The sequence below is a fragment of the Arvicola amphibius genome, chromosome 12 (genome assembly GCF_903992535.2).
Source record: "Arvicola amphibius chromosome 12, mArvAmp1.2, whole genome shotgun sequence".
NCBI lineage: Eukaryota > Metazoa > Chordata > Mammalia > Rodentia > Cricetidae > Arvicola > Arvicola amphibius.
This window is the reverse complement of record NC_052058.2, coordinates 8,523,629-8,547,558: the sequence shown is the minus strand read 5'-3', so window position 1 is coordinate 8,547,558 and position 23,930 is coordinate 8,523,629. Positions and strand designations below refer to the sequence as shown.

At 45.7% G+C, this 23,930-nt stretch overlaps 1 protein-coding gene across 3 annotated transcripts in view; it reads right to left on the bottom strand.

The window, feature by feature from the left end:
- The window catches only part of Tgfb2 (transforming growth factor beta 2), an 80,569-nt gene that overhangs the window by 13,431 nt on the left and 43,208 nt on the right, over positions 1 to 23,930 (bottom strand). For all 3 annotated transcript variants that reach the window (XM_038349126.2, XM_038349128.2, XM_038349127.2), the window contains one exon: positions 16,744 to 16,907. In XM_038349126.2, the coding sequence (XP_038205054.1) occupies positions 16,744 to 16,907 (164 nt within the window). The remainder of the gene's footprint in view (positions 1 to 16,743; positions 16,908 to 23,930) is intronic.

Here is a 23,930-nt window from a genome sequence, read left to right as displayed (position 1 = left end):
CAGACTCCCAAACCTTTAATCATTTGAGTGGCTAACAAGGACGAATGATGCTTTTTAAAAGGATTCCTCCACAGGATTCAGGATTCCTCCTCAGAACCATCTACAAAAGATTCTAGCCACACCTCGCCATGGAATCTTCACTTCAAAGCTGTAGGTGCCTCTCCTCCATTCCCGCTTCTTCCCATTTATCAGCATGCTAAGTCAAGTCCAAGGGAAGATGACGGGGAGTCAGCCTGCTGCCTCTGCTTACTGGTCCCTTTGAGCCATCGCAATGGGTGCTGGGGAGGGAGTTCCAGCAGTAAAGAGCCTGTCCTGCAAACACGGGGATCTGAGTTGAGAACCCCAGTGCTCACGTGAAAAGTCGGGCATGGTGGCATGCATCTGTAACTACAGTTCAAGAGTAGACACAGGAGAAGTTCACTAGCTGAATGGATAAGCTCCAGGGTCACTGAGAGATCGATTAAAAGGCAGAAAGCAATAAAAGAGCACATCCAATATTGATCTCTGGTCACTACATATATGCACACACATGCATGTGAATGCGTGTACACACACGCACACACACACAGACACACACACACACACACACACACACACACACACACACAGAGAGAGAGAGAAAGAGAGAGAGAGAGAGAGAGAGAGAGGTCATACAAAAAGGACTAGACCAGTCAACTTCCCATTATATTTTAGCCTTTGCTATCCGAGTCTGTCTATAGTTGTCTATAAACCAGGGCATCAAATGGGATCAGCTGCTAGTTCCTTCTGGATCCAAAGCCATTTGTTGCTGTGTTTCTTTCTACAACTTATCACAGCAGAGGTAATTTGGTGGATGTCCCAGTTAGCTAAGGCTGCCCATCCAGTTCAGAGTCTATCTCAGCTGGTCAGAACCTGCAACATGCTGGGGCTCTTCTAGGATATTGCTTCCTAACCACTTCTGGCCTTGCCTGGTGAACTGCATGCTTAGCAAATGACCATTGTGCATGCTTCCCAACTGGCTGATGACACCCAAACTTAGTATTGCAATTATGCACGTTAATTAAATGGCTAGAAGCTGATGATGTACAAGACCAAAAGAAAAGGGAGTTAGTATGTCCATAAAAAAACCAAAGCCTTCCAGAAGGTCTTTAGAATGATGACTTGCTGTAAGGAAAAAGTGTGTTTTTGAAAACAGTGTGGCAGTTCCTCCAAAGAGGAAAGAGATCCAGAAAACCCTCTCCCACCTGTTACCCAAAAAGAACCCAGACACAAACAGATAATGTATAGACCAATTGTCTTTGTTACTCTTCTTTTGCTGTGAAGAGAAACCATGACCAGGGCAGCTTACAGAAGAACGCATTTAATTGGGAATTGGCTTACAGTTGCAGAGGGTTAGCGCATGTCCATCATGGTGCGTAGCATATTGCGGTAGCTGTAGCTGAGAGCTTACATCCTGATGCACAGGCAGGAGGCAGAGTGGGCGAGAAACCGGACCTGGCATGGACCTTTGAAACCTCAAAGCCCAGCCCCTGTGACACACCTTGTCCAACAAGACCACATCTACTAATCCTTCTTAAACATTCCACCAACTGGGAACCAAATCTACAAGCATATGAGCATGTAGTGAGGGGAGGGGGTCATCCACATTCACATCATCACACCAATGTCCACAGCAACATTGTACACAGAGCGAAGGGGTGGAGAAAGGCCAAATGCCCATCAATGATGCATGGATAAGGAAAACGTAATACATGTGCACAGTGGACTATTATGTGCAGCTAGGGAGAGAGAGGGAATTCTGACATCTGCTGCCACATGGGTGAATCTTGACATCAGACTCAGAGAAGGAAGCCAACACAAAACCAAAAGTATCTCACTCACATGAAAAGGTAGACTAGGAGAATTTTAAACAGATAGAAAGTAGGATAGTTGTTGCAGGGGTTGAGGGGATGGGTAATAAGTCATTATGGATAAAATGTCATTATTATAATGACACCCTTCCACTTCATAATAAACAGCCACAACATGCTAATGTTGCATGAGCTTACATTTCTTCATTTTAAGTTAAGATAATTTAAAGTTTCTCTCATTTTTATAATCCTGTCTGTGTGTATGTTTGTGTGTGAATACATGTGTGTGTGCTCACTCATGAGTGATACAGTAAACACACAGAGGTCAGAGGACAACCCTCACAAACCTGACTCTCCTTCCACCATGTGAGTCGTAGGGATCAAACCCAAGTCTTCAGGTTTGGCAGCAAGCACCTTTACACACTGAGCCATCTCACGGGCCCTATTTTTGATTTCCTTTAAAGAGCTGATCAACCAAAGTTCCTCACTGAATCCATATCGGGGTTCCTAAGAGCTCGAAGAGCTAAGCTTGGGCTTAGCTGCCACCCACAGTGCTGCCTTCCTTACATCGCTGATACGGACGAGTTATATACAACGTGTGCAAAACCCTCACATCTCACCTTTGGCAAGGCTTTAAGTTCCTCACTGAGTTACAAAACCCCTACACAAAAGGATTCATTCATCCCTCCACCCCTGGAGAGCAGCCAGCTGGGAGAGACTAGAGGTGAAAGTCACCCTGTTACTGAATAGTTTAGGGGCTTACAAAAAAGTAAAAGCATAGTTGAAGTTTGCAGCAGAGAAAAATCTTCACCGTAAAAGAACAGGACTGTAAATCAACCTGGGAATTTGGCCCTGTGCCAAAGGTGACATCTCTCCATGACATACCACAGCATCGCAAGAAGGTTGTGGGAATTGGACATTACTATCCACATCCGGACATTAATGACCCTGCCCGAGAACTGAGGGGTCGATTCAAGCAGTCTTCTAAGGGAAGGCAGGCTTTACAACAGGGCTATAGAGAAAACCTGCTCTGGCTTAACGGCTGCCAGCCCATCTTGCCGTGACAGTCATAATGTTTCCAGTGTTCCAAGTGTCATTAATGTCTAAGCGTGTTTAACTATGATTAGGGTCTCCAATATTATTACAGAATACCGAATTAAGTGTGCACTCTGTTGGCCGTGACCATGAACCTCTTGGATGTGCTTGACACCCAGCTATGCCTTTCTGAATCGTAAAGCTCGAGGCTGGAGAGGCACTTCAGAGACCAGCTGCTTAAGCCCGGCCAGCTCACTCCCATCTCTCCTTTTGTGCAGAGGCCTCTCTTTGTGACTTTACAAGAAAGGCCACCTGCCACCTCTAGACATTTCAAATTCTCCAGATTCTGCCTCATCTGAACATTTCCACCAAGCAGGCTCAGGAAATCACAGTCCCTCTGTCTTGTGGTTGCGCAGTCAAGGGAGCTCTACAAAGATTTCCAAGTTTGTTTTGAGTCCAACAAAACCCCTGTGCAATAGACAGCACGGCTCTGAATTTCTCCATCCTCTAGCTAAACGGGAAAGCCTGAAGGACTCTGTGCATTGGCAAAGCCTGGGAAGAGGAGCCTGGATGCGTAGGGAAGGTTTTCCGATATTGCATTTTGTTTGCTCTAGTAAAATGTGACGTTCTCTCTCTTCTCCCAAGACATGACAACCCTAGTAACAAGAGGCAGTTTCCTTCAACAGCTTCCTTCAGGTCAAGTTCAAGATGCTTCACTGTTAATGCCCCTCTGTCACCCCCAGTCCTGGGTATTGACCCAGCCTTGTGCTTGTTAGGTAAGTGTTCTACCACTGAGCTCTATCTCTGTCCCTCTTCTTATCTTTAAGTTTAGCACCGGGTCTCTAGGTTGCTTGTGCTGGCATTGAATTCCTTTTGGAGGCCAGGCTGACTTTGAACTTGCAGGCCTCCTCCCACTACCTCCCCTCTTGGGTAGCTGTAGTTTAGGTCTGTGATACCAGGCCAAGCTGCCTTTTCTATGTCTCTCTAGTGATTAGTACTTCAATCAAGTCCATATGTGATCTAGAGCACGGAAAGAACACAGAGCATGGTGAATGTGGTTTGGGGCATCTACATTTCTTGTTTGGGGCGCACTCTTAATGAAAATGACTTTATTTGGGCAGTAGCCACATTTATCATCCATTGAGTCAGTAATTTATATCTGTCTGTCTGTCTGTCTGTCTCTCTTTCTCTTTAGCCCCAGCCTCAGCGCTTCCAATTTCATAGGATGAGAACCTGAGAGCCTGTATTTATATCACATTCCTGCATGGGAGCGGGGAACACCCTGGATCTCACTGCTTTAATCTACTCTTATGGAATTTATATTTTGATCACAAATACAGATGTCTTCCTTTCAGCTTTGAACTTGATTATTCTATCCAGGTTTTTAGCTTGCTGGATTCTCTCCGAATGCTTTTTGCCACTAGATCAATCAGTCTATCTATTTGTCTGTCTACACACACACATACACACACACATACACACACACACACACACACACTCATATATCATACATCTTCCTTTTGGCATCGTACCTTCTACTGCTTACTCAATGTCTTTATCATGTTGGTGTCAACGCTAACCATTGTGACACCCAAACCAGAACTTGTTGCTAGATGCAGTTCCTTCCTTCCTGGCTGGGTGTCTCTGAAATCACACTTTATGGCACACTGTCTACAGTAAAGAGAGTGGGATTTCCACACCCGAGAGAGCCGCAAGGCCTGTTTAGTCTCGATTGCCTGGGTGAAAGCACCCCTTCCACCCCCACTCTGTAGCCCTGGAGGTTCTCCATGCACAGTGCCCTTGAGGATCCTCCGTGCTGGGATGGCTTCAGGGACTTTTGGAGTCAGGCACCACCAAGCTCTCACTCTCTACACCTGTGAGATTTCAAAACTTCACAATAAGTTTCAAAAACTTACATATTAGCTAAAATGTCACGAGCTGTAATTCTTCTGCTGCCTCCATGATTTCATGTGACCCTTTTGTCATGGACACTAGTCAGACGAATATTGAAGACCTGCCCTCTTCCATGCAGTCCCATCTTACCTAATCATCCCTGCAGTGAACGACTTGAAAACGAGATCATAGTTTCGGAATTGGTGCTTCAGTATGTCTGGGGGAGGTGGGAACAAACCCATGGCAACAGTGAGATCACACACCATGCTGTGGAGGGAACTCTGAAAGGTGTGACCACACTGTACAATCCTCCAGAGAAAGACTGCGCTTTCTGACACTTTATTATTGCCCTATGCAGCCTTCCCCTGGCACCTCACACAACACTGTCCTGTGTAGATTGCCATCACCAACAACCCTAGAAACATTTGTGATGTAGGTGGGTCTTCTATCTATCTGTTGTTTCATTGGTTAATTAATAAAGAAAAATGCTTAGCCTGATAGGTCATAACATAGGTAGGCAAAGAAGACAGAACAGAATGCTGGGAGGAAGAAGGCAGTGAGGCAGTCGCCATGATTCTTTGACCCTAGAAGGACGTAGGCTAGAATCTTTCCTGGTAAGCCACCACCTTGTGGTGCTACACAGATTATTAAAAATGGGTTAATCAAGATGTGAGAGTTAGCCAGTAAGAGGCTAGAGCTAATGGGCCAAGCAGTATTTAAATGACTGAATATAATTTGTGCGTTGTTATTTCCGGGGCAAAGCTAGCCGTGTGGGATCCGGGAGGGACGAAAAGCAGGCCTGCTCACCTCATCACTACACACTTGGTCAAGTGATAAGTAAGTTCGTGAACAACCAGTCTTTGAAAGTGGCAGATGAAAACTCCCTAGGGTTTTACATACAGTCACAGACCGACCACAGAGGCGACAATATCCCAGAGAACAGAATCGCTAGGGTCTGTGATAGGATACTGGATGAGGCCCTTTCTGCAGTGTTACCCATTACTGGGAGAATATGATCGGGGTGGGGAGCAGAAAACAGAATTGCCAAGTGATGGAAAGTGGAACTTTCTAGAGAAGCAGAACTAGGCAAAACGAGTTTTTCTTCTCCAGAGGCAGAAAAGCAGTTCTCTTCCTGGTCACACTGGGCCACTTTAGGGGTGACTGACAAACCTTCTGAGGTGGCTTAGCAGACCTGGTACATACTGCTACTGCTAACACCATGTTCTGTAATTGTCACGGCTCCTTTGTAATTGTACCCTTCCAAGAAGTCCTAAGTAATGGATGCCTGGCAAGGACATCTCTGGAGTCAGCAGAGTCAGCCTGCCACAGGCATCAGCTCTGCATGAAAGAAGAGAGTGAAGACAGACTCTCTCTGGAGCACAAATAACCTGGCCAGTGTTGCCATAGGAGTGCTTTCTCTTTAGAGTAGCTCAGCACTTGACAGACATCTATGGTCTGTATAATCAAGTGTACCTGCGATCAAGAAGGACACAGAGAATCTATTTTTACACTAATGTCACCAGATTTGTGTTCAGATCCCCCCAACACACTCCTCCTCTGTGAAGGAAACACCTTACAATTTTCATTGTTTCTCCTCCTTTCGTTCATTCTAAAGATGGGCCTTTGTGCTGTGACTGCACACACATAGGCATAAAGGAGCAAATTCACTTCTCCAGGTCTAAGGGGTGGAAGAGACCTCTGTCACTTGAAATCGCCAATGCTGCTGCTCGGGGGAACACGTGAGGCCATTGCAGACATCACACAGCTTAAAAGGGATTCTACCAGACTATCTCACACCAGTTCTGGAGAGAGAGATCGTGCAGCACATCACTGGATGGTTCAAGGCCACAGGTCCTTTGGTTGGCTGAACTTCCTCACTCCCTGAGGCTCTACCACACAGCCCAGTACCTTGTCAGAGAGGTGGATGAGTCTAAGATAGGCCCATGGACTCCCTGGGGCTATCTTCTGATTTTCTTTTCTGATTCTCTGATCTGACACTGACTAACACACCAGGTTTGGAGAACACATTTCTAACAACATCTTTCTATTTACTGGTGCCTACTTATGTGTGGTCCGGACTATAATTTATGCACATATTTACATTTAGCTAAGTGTTTTTCATTAGTGGTTGGGGCTATTTAGTCCTAAGCTTAAATAAGTCAAGAATCAGACTATATTTTGTCTTAAGCTTAGGGGTTAGCTTAATTGACTTCCTGTTGCAATGACAAATCCTGGAGACTGTGTACTTTGTAAAGCAAAGAGGTTTATCTGGTTCATAGTTTGGGGGGCGGAAAGTGAAAGCTTAGGCAGTCAAATCTGTTTGGGTTCTGCTGAGGGCATGTGAGTTACGTCACGGCATGGTGAGAGTATGTGCCAATGTGGCATGAATGACTGGAGAAAGGTCAACATAGGGTAGTCTTGCTTCACAGTGTACGAAAGCCACCCCAGAAGTGGCTGCTCCATGATTGGGGGTGTTGCAGATGAGAGAGAGAGAGAGACAGAGAGAGAGAGAGAGAGAGAGAGAGAGAGAGAGAGAGAGAGAGAGAGAGAGAGAGAGAGAGCGCATCCAGAGGGGTCTGGAAGAGTCCAGAGGAAAAAGAGAAACAGACTGGGTATGGCCAGAGCAAGGGAAGTGGGGAGAATAGCAAGAAATAACAAGAGAGAAAATATTTGGAAAGAAAATAGTAGAGAAATGTAGAAGAGTGGGGGGTTGTCCTTATAAATAAAAGAGGGGGCAGTCAGGAACAGCCTGGGGGATATCCTAGTGGAGGGGGAGGTGGAAGGGCCAGGAAGCTGGTGTGGGTGCTTTGGAAAGTATAATAAGTAAGGATGAGTGGGGACTGAGGAGGCCTGGAGGCCAGCATGGGCTTTGATATGGCAGTAGGTGCCAGAGGTAAGTGTCAATGGAGAGCCCCATGGGAAATGACTCCCTTTGTTAAATGGGACTCCATTTCTCACATTCCTGAGGAATGCTGGTTTTCATCTAACCACCAGAAATCCTTCTGTAGTCCAGCTTGAATTGAGCTTAAACTCAATTTTGGACCAAGTCAGTGGGCCTGCCCTTTGGGGGGGATGTTGGGGTACCCATTGGACCTGACACATAACAAGTCACTTTTGGGTAAAGAGTAATTCAGTCTCACTGGACCTAATCCCCACTACACCATGGAAATTAACCACTGTCAAGGATCTTCCTTCAAGGCACTAATTTCCCACTCTGCCTCATTTCTTCAGTGCCCCACTTGTCAACACCCTTCCACTGGAGATCATGTCTTAAGTGCATGGGCCATTAAGGGACAAACCATTCCTAAACCCAAGAGTATCAATTCCATTAACTTGTTAGAGAATCTTATTTTTTTAAGCCTACATTGTTATTATCTACTTTGCCAGTTGCTAAAGAAATAACAGAAAATGGGTAGGTAAGTCCATTTCTTTCTCCATAAATATTTGGAGAGAGATCTTTAAAACCAATGCAGGACATTTTCCAAAGCTAAAGAAGTGAGTAATGGTTCTTAAAGAGTCCTTTATGATGTCACACATTTATTTTAACAATGTTCTTGTTATGAAACTTTTCTTGCCTTCATTCAAAAGCACCTATGAAGTACTCATGCAGGCAAGCGTAGTGGGGCCAGGAAAAAAACACCTGAAGATGGAGGGACCACATGATCGAGTTCATTTGGTGATGAAAAGCATCAGAGAAAAAAGCACAGCTGAGAGGTGGCTCTGATGGGAAGTTGACCCTGAGGGGACAGACAGGGTAGGTCACCAGCAAGACATAGACAAAGACAAAGACCTAAGGTACCAAAGGGAGCCAGGCACATGGATAGTTCTAGAAGTACATTGCGGGTAGAGAGAAGAGTAGACACAAGCCTTGCCAGCGAGTGAGTGGAGAGTTGGTAAGAAAGTCTAGGGATCAGCAGATGAGAAGTTCAGAGCAGTCCAAGGCAGAAAGCAGCACAATTCAGACAAGCAGGGCCACAGAAGGAGGCTGGAGGGGCCCCACTTCTTATGTAATTGAAAACCAGGACCAGGACCATCTGCTTCATTGTCTGAACTCTCCACGAGAACTGTGGCAGTTGTCAAGGAAAGAAAGTAGCACCTTTCAACCATCCAGGTTCGCCCTTGAGGAGGCACCCTCCAAAGCTGTGATCTGAGCCTTCTTCTAGACCAGAAGTTCCTTCAACAAGACTACTTTTAACTTTCTCTAAATGCCAGAGTCACAGAGTAAAGGTGTGCTCTCCCTTGGGCTCGGGGAGGTTATAGAAAAGTTGAGATGCTAAACATTTGCAGCAAGATAAAAAGAACTTTACTGAAAATCAGTTCAGAAGGGGGCTGGAGAGAAAGGTCAGCGGCTAGGAACTCTTCCAGGGGACCCATGTACTGTTCACAGCATCCACATTGAGAGGCTTACAACCGTCTTTAACTCCAGCTCAGGAACTCTGATTCCTCATCAGGCCTTCACGGGCACAGGCACATGTGGTGGTATACACACATGTAGGCACCCACTCATACACACAGATTAAAAGATTAAAGATCAATCCGAAATAGAAAATCTCTTTGTCAGATGACGGGCCCGGAAGCAGTGGTGAGAGGCTAGGGATGAGGAAGACGACTGTTCTTCAAAAAGACAAGCAAGACACATCAATGGTCCCCAGACTTCTCATTGTCCTTAGAGATTTAGTCAAGCAAGTGCACAAGCAAAAAAATGACATTTGATGGCCTACCGCGTTACCCTACCCTGCTCTACTCATGACAGGAAACAGGTCAGACCAAGTCCAACCAGACAGCTTCACAGTGATTTTCTAATTGCACGCTAGTTGGAGAAGAAATACGGCCCCTGTCCCAGGGGGCAGTAAAACCCAGATAATGGCCCACTCTGCCTCAGATTTGCCATACCTGGAAGGCACATTACCTCAGAGACTCTTTCAAGAAAACCTTTCCTTCTAGTTCCCAATGTAGAGACTCAGGGAGAAGAGGTGTTTGTTGGACCCAAAAGCTAGTGTGAAGAAAGGCAGGAAGCAATAGCAAAGCCAGGCCTGACTGGTTGTGAAGCTCTTCTTCTCCTCTCTGGCTCATGAGCAGGCAGCGCCTGAAAAGTTCGTTAGGGAAGCCCTGAGGCAAACTCATGGGGGAGCAACCAGGAACCAGACTGTGCAGTAGGGACCACAGGGCTCAAGCTTCTGTTATCACACATGGGGACCGACTGTAAAGTAAAGACATTGTTCCACAAATGTTCAAGAGAATGCTGGGGAAAGTACAATGGTAATCGCTGGAGAGACGGAGCCTCAGCAAGGTTTCCATGCATGAGCCCTGGCCCTAGCAAATCTCTGACAAGAAAGGTGCTTGTATTTGTATTGTACCAACTTGTAATAGTTCTAGCCACAGGACTGCCTGGGGATCCCCAAAGAGCAAAGCTTGGCCTCCAGCACACGCAGTCCCGACACCACAGCCTTGTGCTTTCCGCTGAGGTGAAAGGCCGAGAGCATGTCCCCCCTAGCCAGTGGCCAACAAAGTCACTGAAGTTCACCAGGCTCCACTGTCCCTGCTTTTACAGGAGATGACATTACCTACCGTTTCCAGGGTTTTTATAAAGAGTGAATGGCTCTTTTTAGACACACGCATGCACGCGCGTGCGCACACACACTCTAGGAGAGCGCGCACTGACAGCATGGTGTGACGCGGTGAATGCTATATGTTTTAACAATAACTGCCAATACTGTGCTCTTATTCCTGGGTGATAGTATGAAAAAAGGAGTGATAGCGCTATTAATAGTAATAGTCACTATTACATGATCAGGGGTCAGGACTGGCTTTTTTTGACCCAGTCTGTGCGACTTTCTGAGCCCCATCTACTTATGAGGCTAGCTGACGCCGAGGAGCATCATGACTTAATGGAAATGACAACAACTCAATGTCCTTAGGAGGCAGGCATGCCATTTGATCACTCTGGAAACCCTGAGATACTGATGGCCTTGTGTGGAGAGTATTTTTTTTATACAGCATGGCTGTTTTGTTTGTTTATTTGTTTTGGAGGGGGGTTGAAATGGTTACTATGCTGTGTATGTCTCCAACGTGGCGCCAGAGGTGAGGTCAGTCTTAAGGGGATTGTGTGCTGTAAAATTCCATACAACAGGAGCACAGTATAACTTTTTTTTTTCAGTAGCATATTTTGCAAGTCTAATTTACCAGACAGTCAGGTTTTCTGGCTGACCTCTTTTTTATTTTATATCCCCTTGGGCAATATGAGAAATGAAAGCCGAGAGCGCTCTCTCTCTCTCTCTCTCTCTCTCTCTCTCTCTCTCTCTCTCTCTCTCTCTCTCGTACAAACACACACCTCTCTCTGTCTGCCTGTCTTACACACACACATACACACACACACGGGATGAGGAAGGGAGAAAGAGGCAGTTTTCATCAACTCCATTAGCACTGTCTCCCTACAGTAGCCAGGAGCCCCCTCTTTCACATCTTAAGAACCCAGGTCTCTCCAAATGCAGGTCTAGGCCATCCAACGTCTGACCTAGCTTTCAACCTAAAGCCTCAGAGTTGCACATTTCAGAATCTTGCATAGATATGTAGACCATCTGCTTAGACGGGGATGACTTCTCACTACTAAAATGACTCAATTATTTTGATCCATAAACATCAATTCTCCATTTCATCCTCAAATATAAAAGTTTAATACCGTCTACAGTTTGAAGCGAAAATTCAATGGATATAAATGGTTTATGGTTGCGCCACTGTTTCATGGCTTTGCCACTGCTTTCCTTCAGCAGTGAGAGTCCAGGCTGCGGAGAGCTGGGTCCTTTAGGAACTATGTTGAACAGAGAAGGAAAGAGGCCAGAGAAAGAGAGGGGGCAGCTTTGGTTTTTTCCTCTTGTCTAGGTTCTGATGGAGTACACCGGAGAGGGGCACTTTCATGGTACGTCCCTGGAGATGGCAAAGCTGTCTTTGTTCCCCAGAAACATAAATGGTGCCAGGGCCTTGGATGTCCATGATCTAGAACCTACACTCCTCTTAAACCCACTGTGTTTATTTTATTTTAACACATCCACCACCTGCTGGCTCACACAGGTCTGTCATTAGGCTACCTGGCAGCACCGCTGGCCACCTCACACTGGCTCCATGTGAGGAGGTGGCACTTTGGCCATTTCTCCTCTGCGCTCTATTTGATAGGAGTGCAGCATATCACCCCATAGTCTGGCTCCGGCTCCACTAGTCTGAAGCTAATGAGCTAATGCAAAACAAGCTGCTTCCCAAGTGAGACTGGGAAGTGCCTGGTTCCAAGCTCTAGGCTCTCACATTTCAGCCAGCAGGAGATCTCTGGGAAACCACCTGGGTCCAGAAGCAATTGCCCTTTTCCTTCCCAGGAAGAAGCAGAGTCTCCAAGAAGGGAATCATGGGTACTCCTTCTACAGAGGTCTTCAAGGGACTACACACAAGGGAAATGACTGGATCTACATGCAAATTTACAAGCAGGTGTACATTAGTGGGTGTATGAGCATGTGGACACACACACTCATACCCTCTCTGCACAGTGCCTTGAGGAACCCCAATATATTGTAATGCATCTTCTAGGAGTCAATTTCAGCTGACTCGGAGCCACCACAGAGTCTCTAGGGAACAGAATATCAGAAGACCCAGAGGTCAAAGGGCATCCAGAAACTTGCTCCCTGAATAACTGAATTTTTCAAATAGTTTAAGATTTCCCCATTTAAGCACAAAACAATTTTGTTGGTTTTTTTTTTTTCAAAATGATATTTCAATGAGTTTGGATATAAAAGTCATAAACCTATTACATGTGTTCAATTCTGTTCCTGTAAGTTAGTCTCATCGCTGCAACTCAAGGCCATTGTCATAAACATCAGGGGCTGTGCTAGGCTAGAAATTATATGACCAAAGGCTGCAAAGACACCACCGCCCTCTCCACCCCAGTGACAGCTAAAGTGGATGAAAACAACAAAAAACAGAGCTTCCCATAAAGGGTCCAGAAGCAGAAGTCAGAGGGCGGCCAGAAAGTCAAAGGGAAAAAACACGGGTGGGCTTCATACAGGGTAGGTTTTGAGTAAATGGTCCTCTGCAGGCCTTGATTTGCTGGCTGGCTGGGCTTTCGGGCCATCATTGTTACACAGGTAAAAATCTCAAATCCAAACAGTCATCATAGCTGCTGGGACATCGTCCATGTTCCTCCTTGTCTGATTCCATGTTTCTCACGTATGTTCTTAACCAGCTACTCAGAATCCAAATGAATAATGGCCAATGCCTCCTTCTGATGATGTGTCTAGCCATGGAGGGGTTTATCTTCTTATTGGGGTTCTGGGTCTCTTTGTTTTCTGGACCTTGGCAGTTTTGGAAGGCAAGAGTGTTACATAGTTGAGTTCCTGACAGGCTAAGGGTTGCTCCTGTTCCTTACTTCTTCTCTGGGATTCCCATGTGCAGTGACTCTAAGGTAACCGTACACGCCACTCACAGTCCTCCCAACAGGAAGCATCAACTCCCTTCTTGAGCTGTTCCTTTCTATTCAAGAGACATGGTCTATTTGCACTGTTCTTCACATCATGAGCAGCTGATGGTGTGGGAATCTCTGGGAAGGGACACTGCCATCAAGAACTTGCTAAGGTCTTCCACAAGACCAGCCTCACTGGACACGTCCCTTCGTAGAGGTGGGGTGGCCCCCGAGAGGAAAAGAAGCCCTCAGCAAGCCCGTTGGCAGAAGCCATTCTTAAAAAGCACAAGGCCTGGGGGCCAGAGAAGAGCTCAGCAGCTTCTACTGCAGGCAACAAGACCTTAAAGAGCACAACGTCAAGTGGCTGAACAGCATCAAAGAGAATGGTCCAGGACTCCACCCTCAGCACAGCAGAACATCAGAGTGATGTAATTGAAAAAAAAATTAAGGAAGAAAAGAGATGCTAGGAGTATAAACGTATTTGTTTCTTTGGGTCACATTGAAATGCATCTGATGCCTTTGGCGACCTGGCTGCTTTTTACAGGCTCCAGTATTTGCTGATCTCCCAACGCTCACTCTACTCTTTAGACCAGTTTGCCTTGGTTTTTTTTTTTTTTCCTCTTCTGGCTCTCCAGTTGTATTAGTTTGATTTCTTTTACTGTGATAAAGACCATGACCAAAAGGAACTTGGAGGAGGAAAGGGTTTATTTCATCTTACACTTCCAGGTCACACTCCATTGAGGGAAACCTAGGCAGGAACTCAAGAACCTGGAGACAGGAACTGAAGCGGAGGCCATAGAGAAACATTACTTACTGGCTTGCTTTCCATGACTTGCTCAGTCTGCTTCCTTATATCATCCAGGACTACATGATCAGGAGGTGATACCACCCACACCTATCACTAAGTAAGAAAACACCCCACAGGCTTCCCATAGGCCAATCTTACGGAGGCATTTTTCTCAGTTGTGGTCCCCTCTTCTCAGATAATTCCAACTTGTGTCAAGTTGACAAAATCAAAGCAAACAAACCAAATAACCCAGCCAGGGACACAAGGGAAAGAACAAATCTTTAGGATTTGCCATGAGTGGGATAGAAAAGACCAGGAGTCTTGAGAGTCAGAACCAGATTCCTGTCTCAAGCCAGCTGCTTCTACCCTTGTGAAGCTGACTTGTCACTTAATCTCTGTTGTAGAATATTAGTTAAAGATGTGTTACATTTGTTTATGCTGTAGAATATTTGTTTAATGATGCAAAGATGTGTTGCATTCTCTCATGTTGCATTTGTTTAACTCTATGACGCTGTGTGACTTTGCCTGTTTAAAACACCTGATTGGTCTACTAAAGAGCTGAGCAGCCAATAGCAAAGCAGGAGAAAGACTAGATGAGGCTGGCAGGCAGACAGAATAAATAGAAGGAGAAATATGGGAGGAGACCTAAGAGCAAAAGAAAGAGGAGGAGAGGAAGACTCCAGGGGCCAGCCACCCAGCTACACAGCAAGCTACAGAGAAAGAAGTAAAGAAAAGTATACAGAAATAGAGAAAGATAAAAGCCCAGAGGCAAAAGATCAATGGGATAATTTAAGTTAGAAAAGTTGTCTAGAAACAAGCCAAGCTAAAGCCAGGCATTCATAAGAAAGAATAAGCTTCCATGTGATTTATTTGAGATTTGGGTGGAGTAAAGAGTAAAAAAAACCCAACCAAGCCGGGCGGTGGTGGCGCACGCCTTTAATCCCAGCACTCGGGAGGCAGAGGCAGGCGGATCTCTGTGAGTTCGAGACCAGCCTGGTCTACAAGAGCTAGTTCCAGGACAGGCTCTAGAAACTACAGAGAAACCCTGTCTCGAAAAATCAAAAAAAAAAAAAAAAAAAAAAAAAAAAACCCAACCAACTATAAACCTGAAATTTAATTTAGCATCTTTCTCTCTAAGGTGGAGAAAGAAGGAGGTAGAAACAATACTAGAAAAGGCAAGGGTCACAGTCCAGAGGAGTCACATGACTCACCTCTGCTGGAGTGGCCCAGTACAGGTGGAAGCACAGACTCAGACATGCCCTGTTCCGATGCTGGGCTGGCTCAGCACTGTCTATGAGGCATGAGTGTGCTCTTGGAACACATGTGAAGACTCAAACACCCATTCTAACAAAAGGGTCCAGCCTCTCAAATAAGAAAATGCTCTGCCTGCCCACTCCACAGCTAGTTCCTGAGCCCTCCTTAAGAGCTGTTTATACATTCTCATGAACTCACAGACAGCAAGTAGCACGTCCAAGTACAGTAATTTCTCACTTTCATAATGAATATGAGGAAAAATCCTCATCTTGATTATCCAATTTTCCAAATAATTAAAACCCAGGAAGATGAGATCTTTGCATCCAGATATCAATTGCTTTCTTTCTTCAAGTAAACTCACCTGTGAACCACACTGCTACACCCTAAAAAGGGATCTGTTCTTAAACTCCTTCCGTCTCTCTGTTAGGTCTCTACTGTGCCTGGATGTCATCTTCTGGTTTTTCCTTACCAAAACACCTATCCTGGGTACATGCAATAAGCCCACCAAGCGTCTTTGCTTGTTGGGAGCTGACAGTTTAGCTTAGTGGGAGAGTACTTGCCCAACATACACAAGGCATTGAGCCTGATTCCCGATGAAATCAATACAAACTGAATTGAAATGCCTGTCCCTACAATGCTGCTACTCCAAACGACCCCTCACCTTGGTTTAATACACTTTAAGATGGTTTTGGAAGCCTGTGTGAGCACCAGCTCCTTGTGGGGAGTTCCCAGGCTCTGCCCTCTATACCTGCACATGCCGTTCACATGGCATGGTGACATTTAAGTATGAGTTTGCACATCTGCCTTCCCCACTAGATGCAAGGCTCGAGCGAACAGCTTCATAGTGCATTCAGATTACTGGGGACCTCCTTAAAATGGGCCGGGTCGGGAAGGAGCATCTGCATGTCTCATAGCTCCTAGGTCACTTGAGCCTTGGCCCCACACACAGCCTGGGTCACCGGATTCAGAGTAGGTGTCTGAAATCTCAGGGGCCCCGTTCCTTGTCTGTGTTTCAATCAGCTGCCCAGCTGCTCCACTGACAAGATGAGAGGGCAGACGTCGGGGAGGCTGGCAGAATGCAGAACAGCACATGCACACGTGGACTAGATGCCAGTACACTGGGGGATCAGCTTGTCAGAGGGAAAGCAAGCAGTGAGGCGAGAGACAAGACCTTATAGTGAATAGGAGATGGGAAAGAATGGCAGAGGCAGAGAGGAAGAAGGCGAGGAAAAGGTGAAAGAGATACAAAGGAGATGGGGGGGGGAAGCCCTGGTTAGCTGCTCTGTGGACTAAAGTCTCCCAAGATGGGTACTCTAGTCCTTACACCATTGAGGGAGGATACATAGTGTTGGCACTCCCTTGTATGTCTCTTCCTGGCAGAGCAATAAGGGACCAGCTGTTTTGTTAAGACTAATGACTGAGCAGGACTCATGTCACAGGTGTGCAGAAGACAATCCCAGCAGTAGACAGTATTTCAGCCACCATGCAACCCAAACAAAGGTTACCTGATACAGTTCGATCCGTTGTTCAGCCACTCTGGCTTTGGGGTTCTGCAAACGAAAGACCCTGAATTCTGCCTTCACCAGATTAGAAGCATTCTTCTCCATTGTCGAGACATCAAAGCGGACAATTCTGAAGTAGGGTCTGTAGAAAGTGGGCGGGATGGCATCTGTAAAATGTTAGGGCAACGGTTGAGAAAGATTAAACCCATCGTGCTCTCGAGAAAGACCACAGTGTGAGATAGTCCCAGGGAGCCATGTGGGAAATGTCTACGGAATTTCATTTCCAATGGCCAATTTAATACCATTAACAATTTAACCAGGAACAAAACGAAAATCAACATGTGTGTTTAGTTCCAGAGAAGCAGATTAAGAACGATTAACAAACCATTTCCAACCACGTCTGAAAGCAGGCAGTTAACCCTGTCTTTTGAAGGCTGACGGACCAGCGGAAAGCCCTAGATGGTTATGGACTGGAACAAGTTCGTGACAGTTGATGGCTGGGGAGAGCTGCCGGGCTTGCATACACTTTAATCAGATATGCCAAGAAAATCGCTCCTAAATAGCAAGCCTTCTGCCCGTGTGTTTTTTTTCCTTGAAAGTTTGGCTTCAAACACTCCACTCCTATTCAGCCTCATGGACTGAGTCGTTTCTTACTTTCAAAGCTTGAGTTTTCGCGCATATGACCAAGTTATGATAAGGCAATCTGAAAAGTAAAAATAGACCCACAAGCTACCCACACCTGGTCCAGCCCTCAAATTCTGGGGAGGGGAGAACATAATCAGCAGGTGGGTGGAAGGTGATCCTTGCTATGAAAGAAGAAGAAAGCATCAATTTTTTTATTTTGGAGCCTTGTGGAAGACAGCATTTGTGATTGGACACAGCAATTTCAAGATCATTGCATAGAACTCAGCTATTGTTGCTTTTGAATATGAAAGTGAGCCCCCCCCCTAAGACCCAGGCAGGTTGTCCTGCCTCTCTGATGTCACCTCCAACATTCATTGAGCACCAACACTGGGACAACAGGCCACTGGATTTGGGGTATGCTTCTGTAATCTTCCAGAATTTTCCTGTGAATTGACCTTCCCCATTCCACAGTATTCCCTCTAATCTAGAAGCACTACTTCATTTTGCCCTTTGTACGCTCACAAGGGCTTATTACAATGTAATCATCCACACATTTCTCTTTAAATATGCTGTTTCTGTATTGTGTTTGTTTATTTTGCTTTCCCCTGTGAAATTTTAAAAATCTGGAAGGTAGAGATTACCTGTAAGGAATCCCCCTCCCAAATGCTACATATTCAGGGCAGGGTTCTAAATGCAAGGAGTTCCCTAGAGATCTGTTCGCATAGTTGATCATCAATGGGGCCTTGAATGAGTCAGGTGCAGGGCTGTTGGCAACACTAACTTATTAAAGAAGTCTCCTAGCCGATCTTGAAGCAGATATAAATATGTCTCATGAATCTGTGACAATTATACTGGAGCCCGAGGGCCGCTGGAAACAAACCCAAGTTCCTCATCTTTAGGGGGTCTGCAGCTTTTGCCTCGTAGGTGCCTTTTCTTATCTCTCCCCATGTCCTTGAGACTGTGAATTCAGGCTTTGTAGCTGGCAAAGCAGAACTCTCAGAAACAAACAAACAAACAGCCCCACCAATCCAAAATAAGCAGACTTTGGAGAAATGAAGGCATTCACTGAGACACTGTGATGGCCCTCTGTGGAAGAGATGGTGGAAGCCTTCAGAGCAGCAGGAGAGTTTTGGGAGTCCTCTAGCACAGCAATTCTGTAAGGTAGCTGCTGAAACATCACCATCTTTTTCTTTGCTTGGAATATAACCATCCCAGCAATCATGATTCCTAGCCCTGTGCTAAGCAGCCCAGCTGAAAACAGTTCCGTTGCCCTGGCAGACCCTGCCAGGCAGAGCTCAGGCCAGGCTCCCTGGCTTTCCACACCATCTTGGCTAGAACCTTCCACAGGAGGTATGGCCACATTCATCTTTGCTTATCCTCTATGTTAGACAGCAGAGGCTTCAAACATCCTTTGAAAGCACATCCTGGAAGAGCAAGACCAATTTTGTGTGTTTCCTGCCATTAGCCAGTGTAAACATCTTCTCTTCTCCCCTCTTCCTGCCATGGAGCCCCTCCGGACCCATTCAACTTCCACAAAGCAGCCATCTTTCACACCCCTCTGCCACAATCCTCTCCTTCATCGAGTTTGTAAATAAGTGCTTTCCAGATTTATTTTTATTCTCTTTTGTGTTTATTAAACTTTGAACAATTTTTCCCCCTTTCTGGTCTTCTGCCCATATACATGCGCTTCCTTTTTATGGCTGCCTCAGCCCGTGAGGTCAATTTTGTTTCTACTTCTTCTAAGCAATCTCCAAATGATCCTGTCCCAGGCTTTTGAGCTCCGATGGAGCTTTGGCAAATATTTACAAGAGTCGCTTGATGGCTAAGTGCGGTCCCTTGACTGTGTTCCCTCCGTCCCAGGCAAAACAGTCCTTTCTGCTGGCTCGCAGAATCATTTAGACAGTCTATATTTCAACTGGCTGATAATTCCAACCTGCATTGAGGTTCCTGATTCGTAAATAAAAACAGTTTAATGTGCAAGGAGGAAGGCTAGCTGAGCACCCCCAACCAGCATCTCTTGTCAGGTCTTGGAACCAAGAGAAGCAACCAGGCCTGGAGGAGGAAGTGATCAAAGAACTCAATAAAAGCTGCTGACCCAGGAACCACCGCTTTTAAGGGAGCATCCCAGCTGTCCCTACTGCCATTTGCTTACTGGTCACAAGCCCCCTGACCTGGATGAGGGACTTGAGCAGTTTACCAAATGTCCTCTCATTTGGGGGAAATATTGTTGTAAATTGCTCCACCAACCAGAGCCAGAACAAGGCAAGCTCACGCCTTCAGCTCAGGGTGCCAGAGCAGCGAGGTAGAGGTTTAATGGCTCGAGCAGCCCAGATCCACCCACTTAGCTTTGGAGGAGGAATGAGCTGTTTCCTCTGCCTCCCCGCTCTGGGATGGGTTCTTGCTATGATCCTCTGGTAATCCCAGCCCCAGTTTCCATTCTCTCGCCAGGCCAGGTACTCTTGCTTGGCCGGCCCCAGTTTACCCACACTGACAGCCTGACCTACTCCCCCTTCTCCATTTCTGACCCACTTTCCCCACTCAGGCAAACTGATTTTCCTCCAACTGTTTGGCTTTCACACCAGCTGCTGCCTCTGTTGGTTTCCCATGTGCCTTGCACTCGGAGGAAACCGTATGCTTCGAAGAGTTCATGTGTCATGGATTGAGCAATCTCCCCCTCACCTTGCTCTGGCTATACATCTTTGCTAAACCAAATTTGGGGAATTGGAGAGCAAAATTAACTGTTCGATAATTTTGCAAAGTTATACAGAAAGCTAAATGTAGCATTTAATCACATACTACTTCATAAATACTACAGACTGACTTCAGTCTGTTCCAAATACTAATTTATTATGTATATTGTATTCTCTCTCTCTAAGCACCTTCTCAGGTGCTTTTATTTACAGTTATTCATTTCTTCCTAGCCCAGAGCTGACTTCTTGAGCTGGTGACCAGAGCATACACACAGGGTCCCTGTGCTTGGAAAGGTAACACACCCCAGCTGAATGCTCTACAGTGGCATCTTGAAATCCTTAACTTTTTAATTCATGTTTTGTGAGAAAAGTCCTACGTGACAATGGGGTTTGAGGCTTGGAACCTCAGCTCATGCACTGACATTCTCCCAGAATTCTCTGCCTCTGCCCTTCGCTCTCTGGTGGCTCCATCATCATTCAATGTCTTAGATCACCTAGTGACCACTACACCTCTACACCTAGAAGGGATTAGGTGCATAACCAAAGTCATTCCATGGTGGCAACTCTCACATCCCATGGTGCAATGAGAGGAACATTCAGCAGGAACAACCTCCAGCCTGCTCTAGGTACCAAGCCCAGGCCACTGAGGAATTTACCATATCTTGAGATAGAGTGACAGATTTATGGGATGAATATGCTAGCTTGGTAGGGCATCAGTGGCAGGTAGGTAATATTTCTTTCCTTCTTTCCTCCCTGTCTGTGTCCTTTCTTCTTTCCTGGTGCTTTCTTCCCAGTGACACTAGTGAGCTAACGCAGGGCCTCGTGCATGTTACACAATTGCTCCACAACTGAGCCATTTCCCCAGCTGTTCTAGAATTTCCTGCAGCCCCTCTTTTTTATGACTGTTTGTTCAAGAGACCCCATGGCTTTTCCTTTGAAAAAAAGACCCTCTGCCTTGCTTCCCTATCCCAACTACAGCCACACAAAACAAGAAGCTCTTGGGGCAGGAAAGACCTCAGTGGGGATCTCAGTTCTAATACCAAGTCAAGCAGAGCTTGGCTGAATGGGCAGCAAGGACATGGTCCGGCTTTTCTGATCTTGTCTCTTCATCTGTACAGCCAGGCAAAGAGATAGTGAATCATGCTGCTAGGATTATATGAGCAAGAGAAGGGAAGTTGGAGCCCTGGATGCTGCACAAATCTCTACCCAGGTTCCTTGCAAATATGCCAAGTGGCCATTGGGCCTTTGTAAATGTGCCTGGGAGGGAAGCTCTTGCTGCCTGACAGAAGTCATTAGAGGCAAAGAGAAGGAACAAAAAGAGCAGCATGCCCCAGGGCACTGGATAAAGGGCTCTGTGTCTTCTAATTCCTGTCCCCTTTTTGGGGAGGAGCTAGTCACCAGAGTCTTCACGGTTCCCACCATCTTCTACTTGCGGTACTGAAAGTCCTGGCCACTCCAAAGGGTGACGAGATGATTCTGTCTTCCCACCCTCACCCAAAATGCTCAAATGAGGTGTCCCCCTGCCAAAAAAAAAAAAAAAGGTCAGGTGTAACAGCACTTGCTAGTTCATAATCTCAGCATTTGGAGGCTGAGGAGGAAAGACTCATGGGTGAAGCCAGCTAGACTATACAAGTACTATTCTAATTCTAAGCTAGCCAGGGATACATAGGAAGACAAAACAAAACAAACAGCAATAACAACAACCACCACAAAAATCCCACAAAGAAACCAAGGTGAAGAAAGGTCTTACATAGGTATCCTGAAAAAGAACAAAGAAATAGAAACTGTAACAAATAACCCAGAATATCTAGAGTTTAGCCCTTAAGCCAGGTAAGACTTTAGTCATAGTTAAGTGAAGTGGTTCTCAGCCTGTGGATTGTGACCCCAGGGTTGAATGACCCTTTCACAGGGGTCATCTAAAACCATCGGAAAACACAGATATTTACATTATGATTCATAACAGTTGCAAAATTATGGTTATGAAGTAGTAACGAAAATAATTTATGGTTGGGGGGGGTCACCAGAACACAAGGAACTTTGTTAAACAGCCACAAGCATTAGAAAGGTTGAGAATCAGCGATCTGGTGTTTATTCCCTAATTCAGTTAGATACACCACAAAATTGACAAGGAAAAGACAAAGGACCTGTCAAACTCTTGGGTCAAGGATCTATAGGTGTTTGCTATATTTGTTAAAACATGGGTTCTCAAAGTGAGGTTCTGGGCCCACGGCATTGAGCTTGGGACCAAATGGCAGTCATTGAGGTGTGTGTGTGGGGGGGGGTCTGAGAAACTCTCCCCTTCCTGCTGATACAACCTACTGCCACACTGACTGATTCCTAGGTGGTTGAACCAGTGCTGTTAAACAAGAAGATCATTAAGAATCAGGAGAGGCTCTTGGTGTGGTGTTCTGGTGTTCAACAGTAGCAGTTACCTAAGGGGAACCCAAGCAGTCTTTGTCTTTTGGAAATTTCCAAGATAAGCAAGAAAGGTCAGTGGGTCAAAGTGAAGCAGAGATGGTGTGGGTTTCCAAGGGATTGCTAGTGGTCTGGGGAGGCTTTGTGTGTTCTCCTCCCTGAAGGAGCCATAAGCTGTCTGCACTTCAAATCTAAGATAACTCCCTCCTAAAGTCATAAGAGACTTCCAAATCGATGCAGGTTCCTTCTGACAGGAGTGGAGATGGAACTGCCATGGTAGGGAAGATTAGGAAAACATGGGAAGGGAAAGAAATCCCTCACCCTGGGATCTCGCTTGGGTTTCCTGTTGGCTGAGAGTTGAAAAACATGTGCACAACTGATAAAACTTAAACTGCCCACAAAGGCATCTCTAACGAAGATGTTAAAACCAGTCTCTTAGGCCAGAAGGTTTGTGGCCTCAAGCTTAACTGTCAAACATTCCCCTCTCATTAAATCTAAACAACACACCTCATAAAACCAGTTTACAGTTTCATCTGCCAAAGGAAATTCTTTAAGATAAGATAAATACATAAACCCAGCTCATATATTCTTAGTTAATGTTAAACCGTGTAATCTTTAAATTTTGTGAAAATTGCCACTCTTTGAGCGATGTGACTTAAAATTATACAATCATTGTAGTGACAGCAAAAAGTGAGTCTTTCAGGAAGCCAGTGTGCATATCTTGACCTTCCCTTAAGTCTCCCCCTCTAAATATCCGACCTTAAGTCTCCCCCCCTCCCCGCCCTCTGATATCCGTCCTGAAGTCTGAGGTGTGCACTATCTCTTGTCTTGTCTTAGTAGACTTGCTTACTTCACTACATTTTGACTCATCCTGAAAACCTTTCCTGCAGGGTAGGCGAGGGTCTGCTCTCTTGGAATGGAGATCTCTAAGTGGGAAACACCACATGGTCGGATCACAGTGATGGGCTACCACAATGCCATGAGTTCTCGGCGACTAAGGACAATGGTCAGTGTTCGCTGTTTCTTGGGTGATTCTTGTACCTTGTATTTTGAGAAGCACTAACATAAGGGACAGAAGGGGAGAAAAGGTCACAAATAAAAACAGATGCACAAAGGAACACCTAACTTTTAATAAGGCATTACACATATTTTAAAAATACAGAGGAAATAGGAGATTACAGCAATACAAGATCTCTAAAGGTCTTCAGACAAAAACAATAAAAGCCCCCTGTGAGTTGTTCACCATTAGTCTGGAGGAACTTTGAAGGCAATGATGCCTGGGTGTCTGAGCCTCCCAAAGTCTTGGGAACTGGATCAGGATGGACTTTCCTAGAGTCCTTGGGTGGCTTTAACACACAACCAGGGATGGAGGACTGCTGAGGGAAGCTGAGATGCTTATACTAGAGAAGAGAGGACTTAGGGGCTTCAAATCCCTCAGGGGTTTCAAACACTCCATGAGCT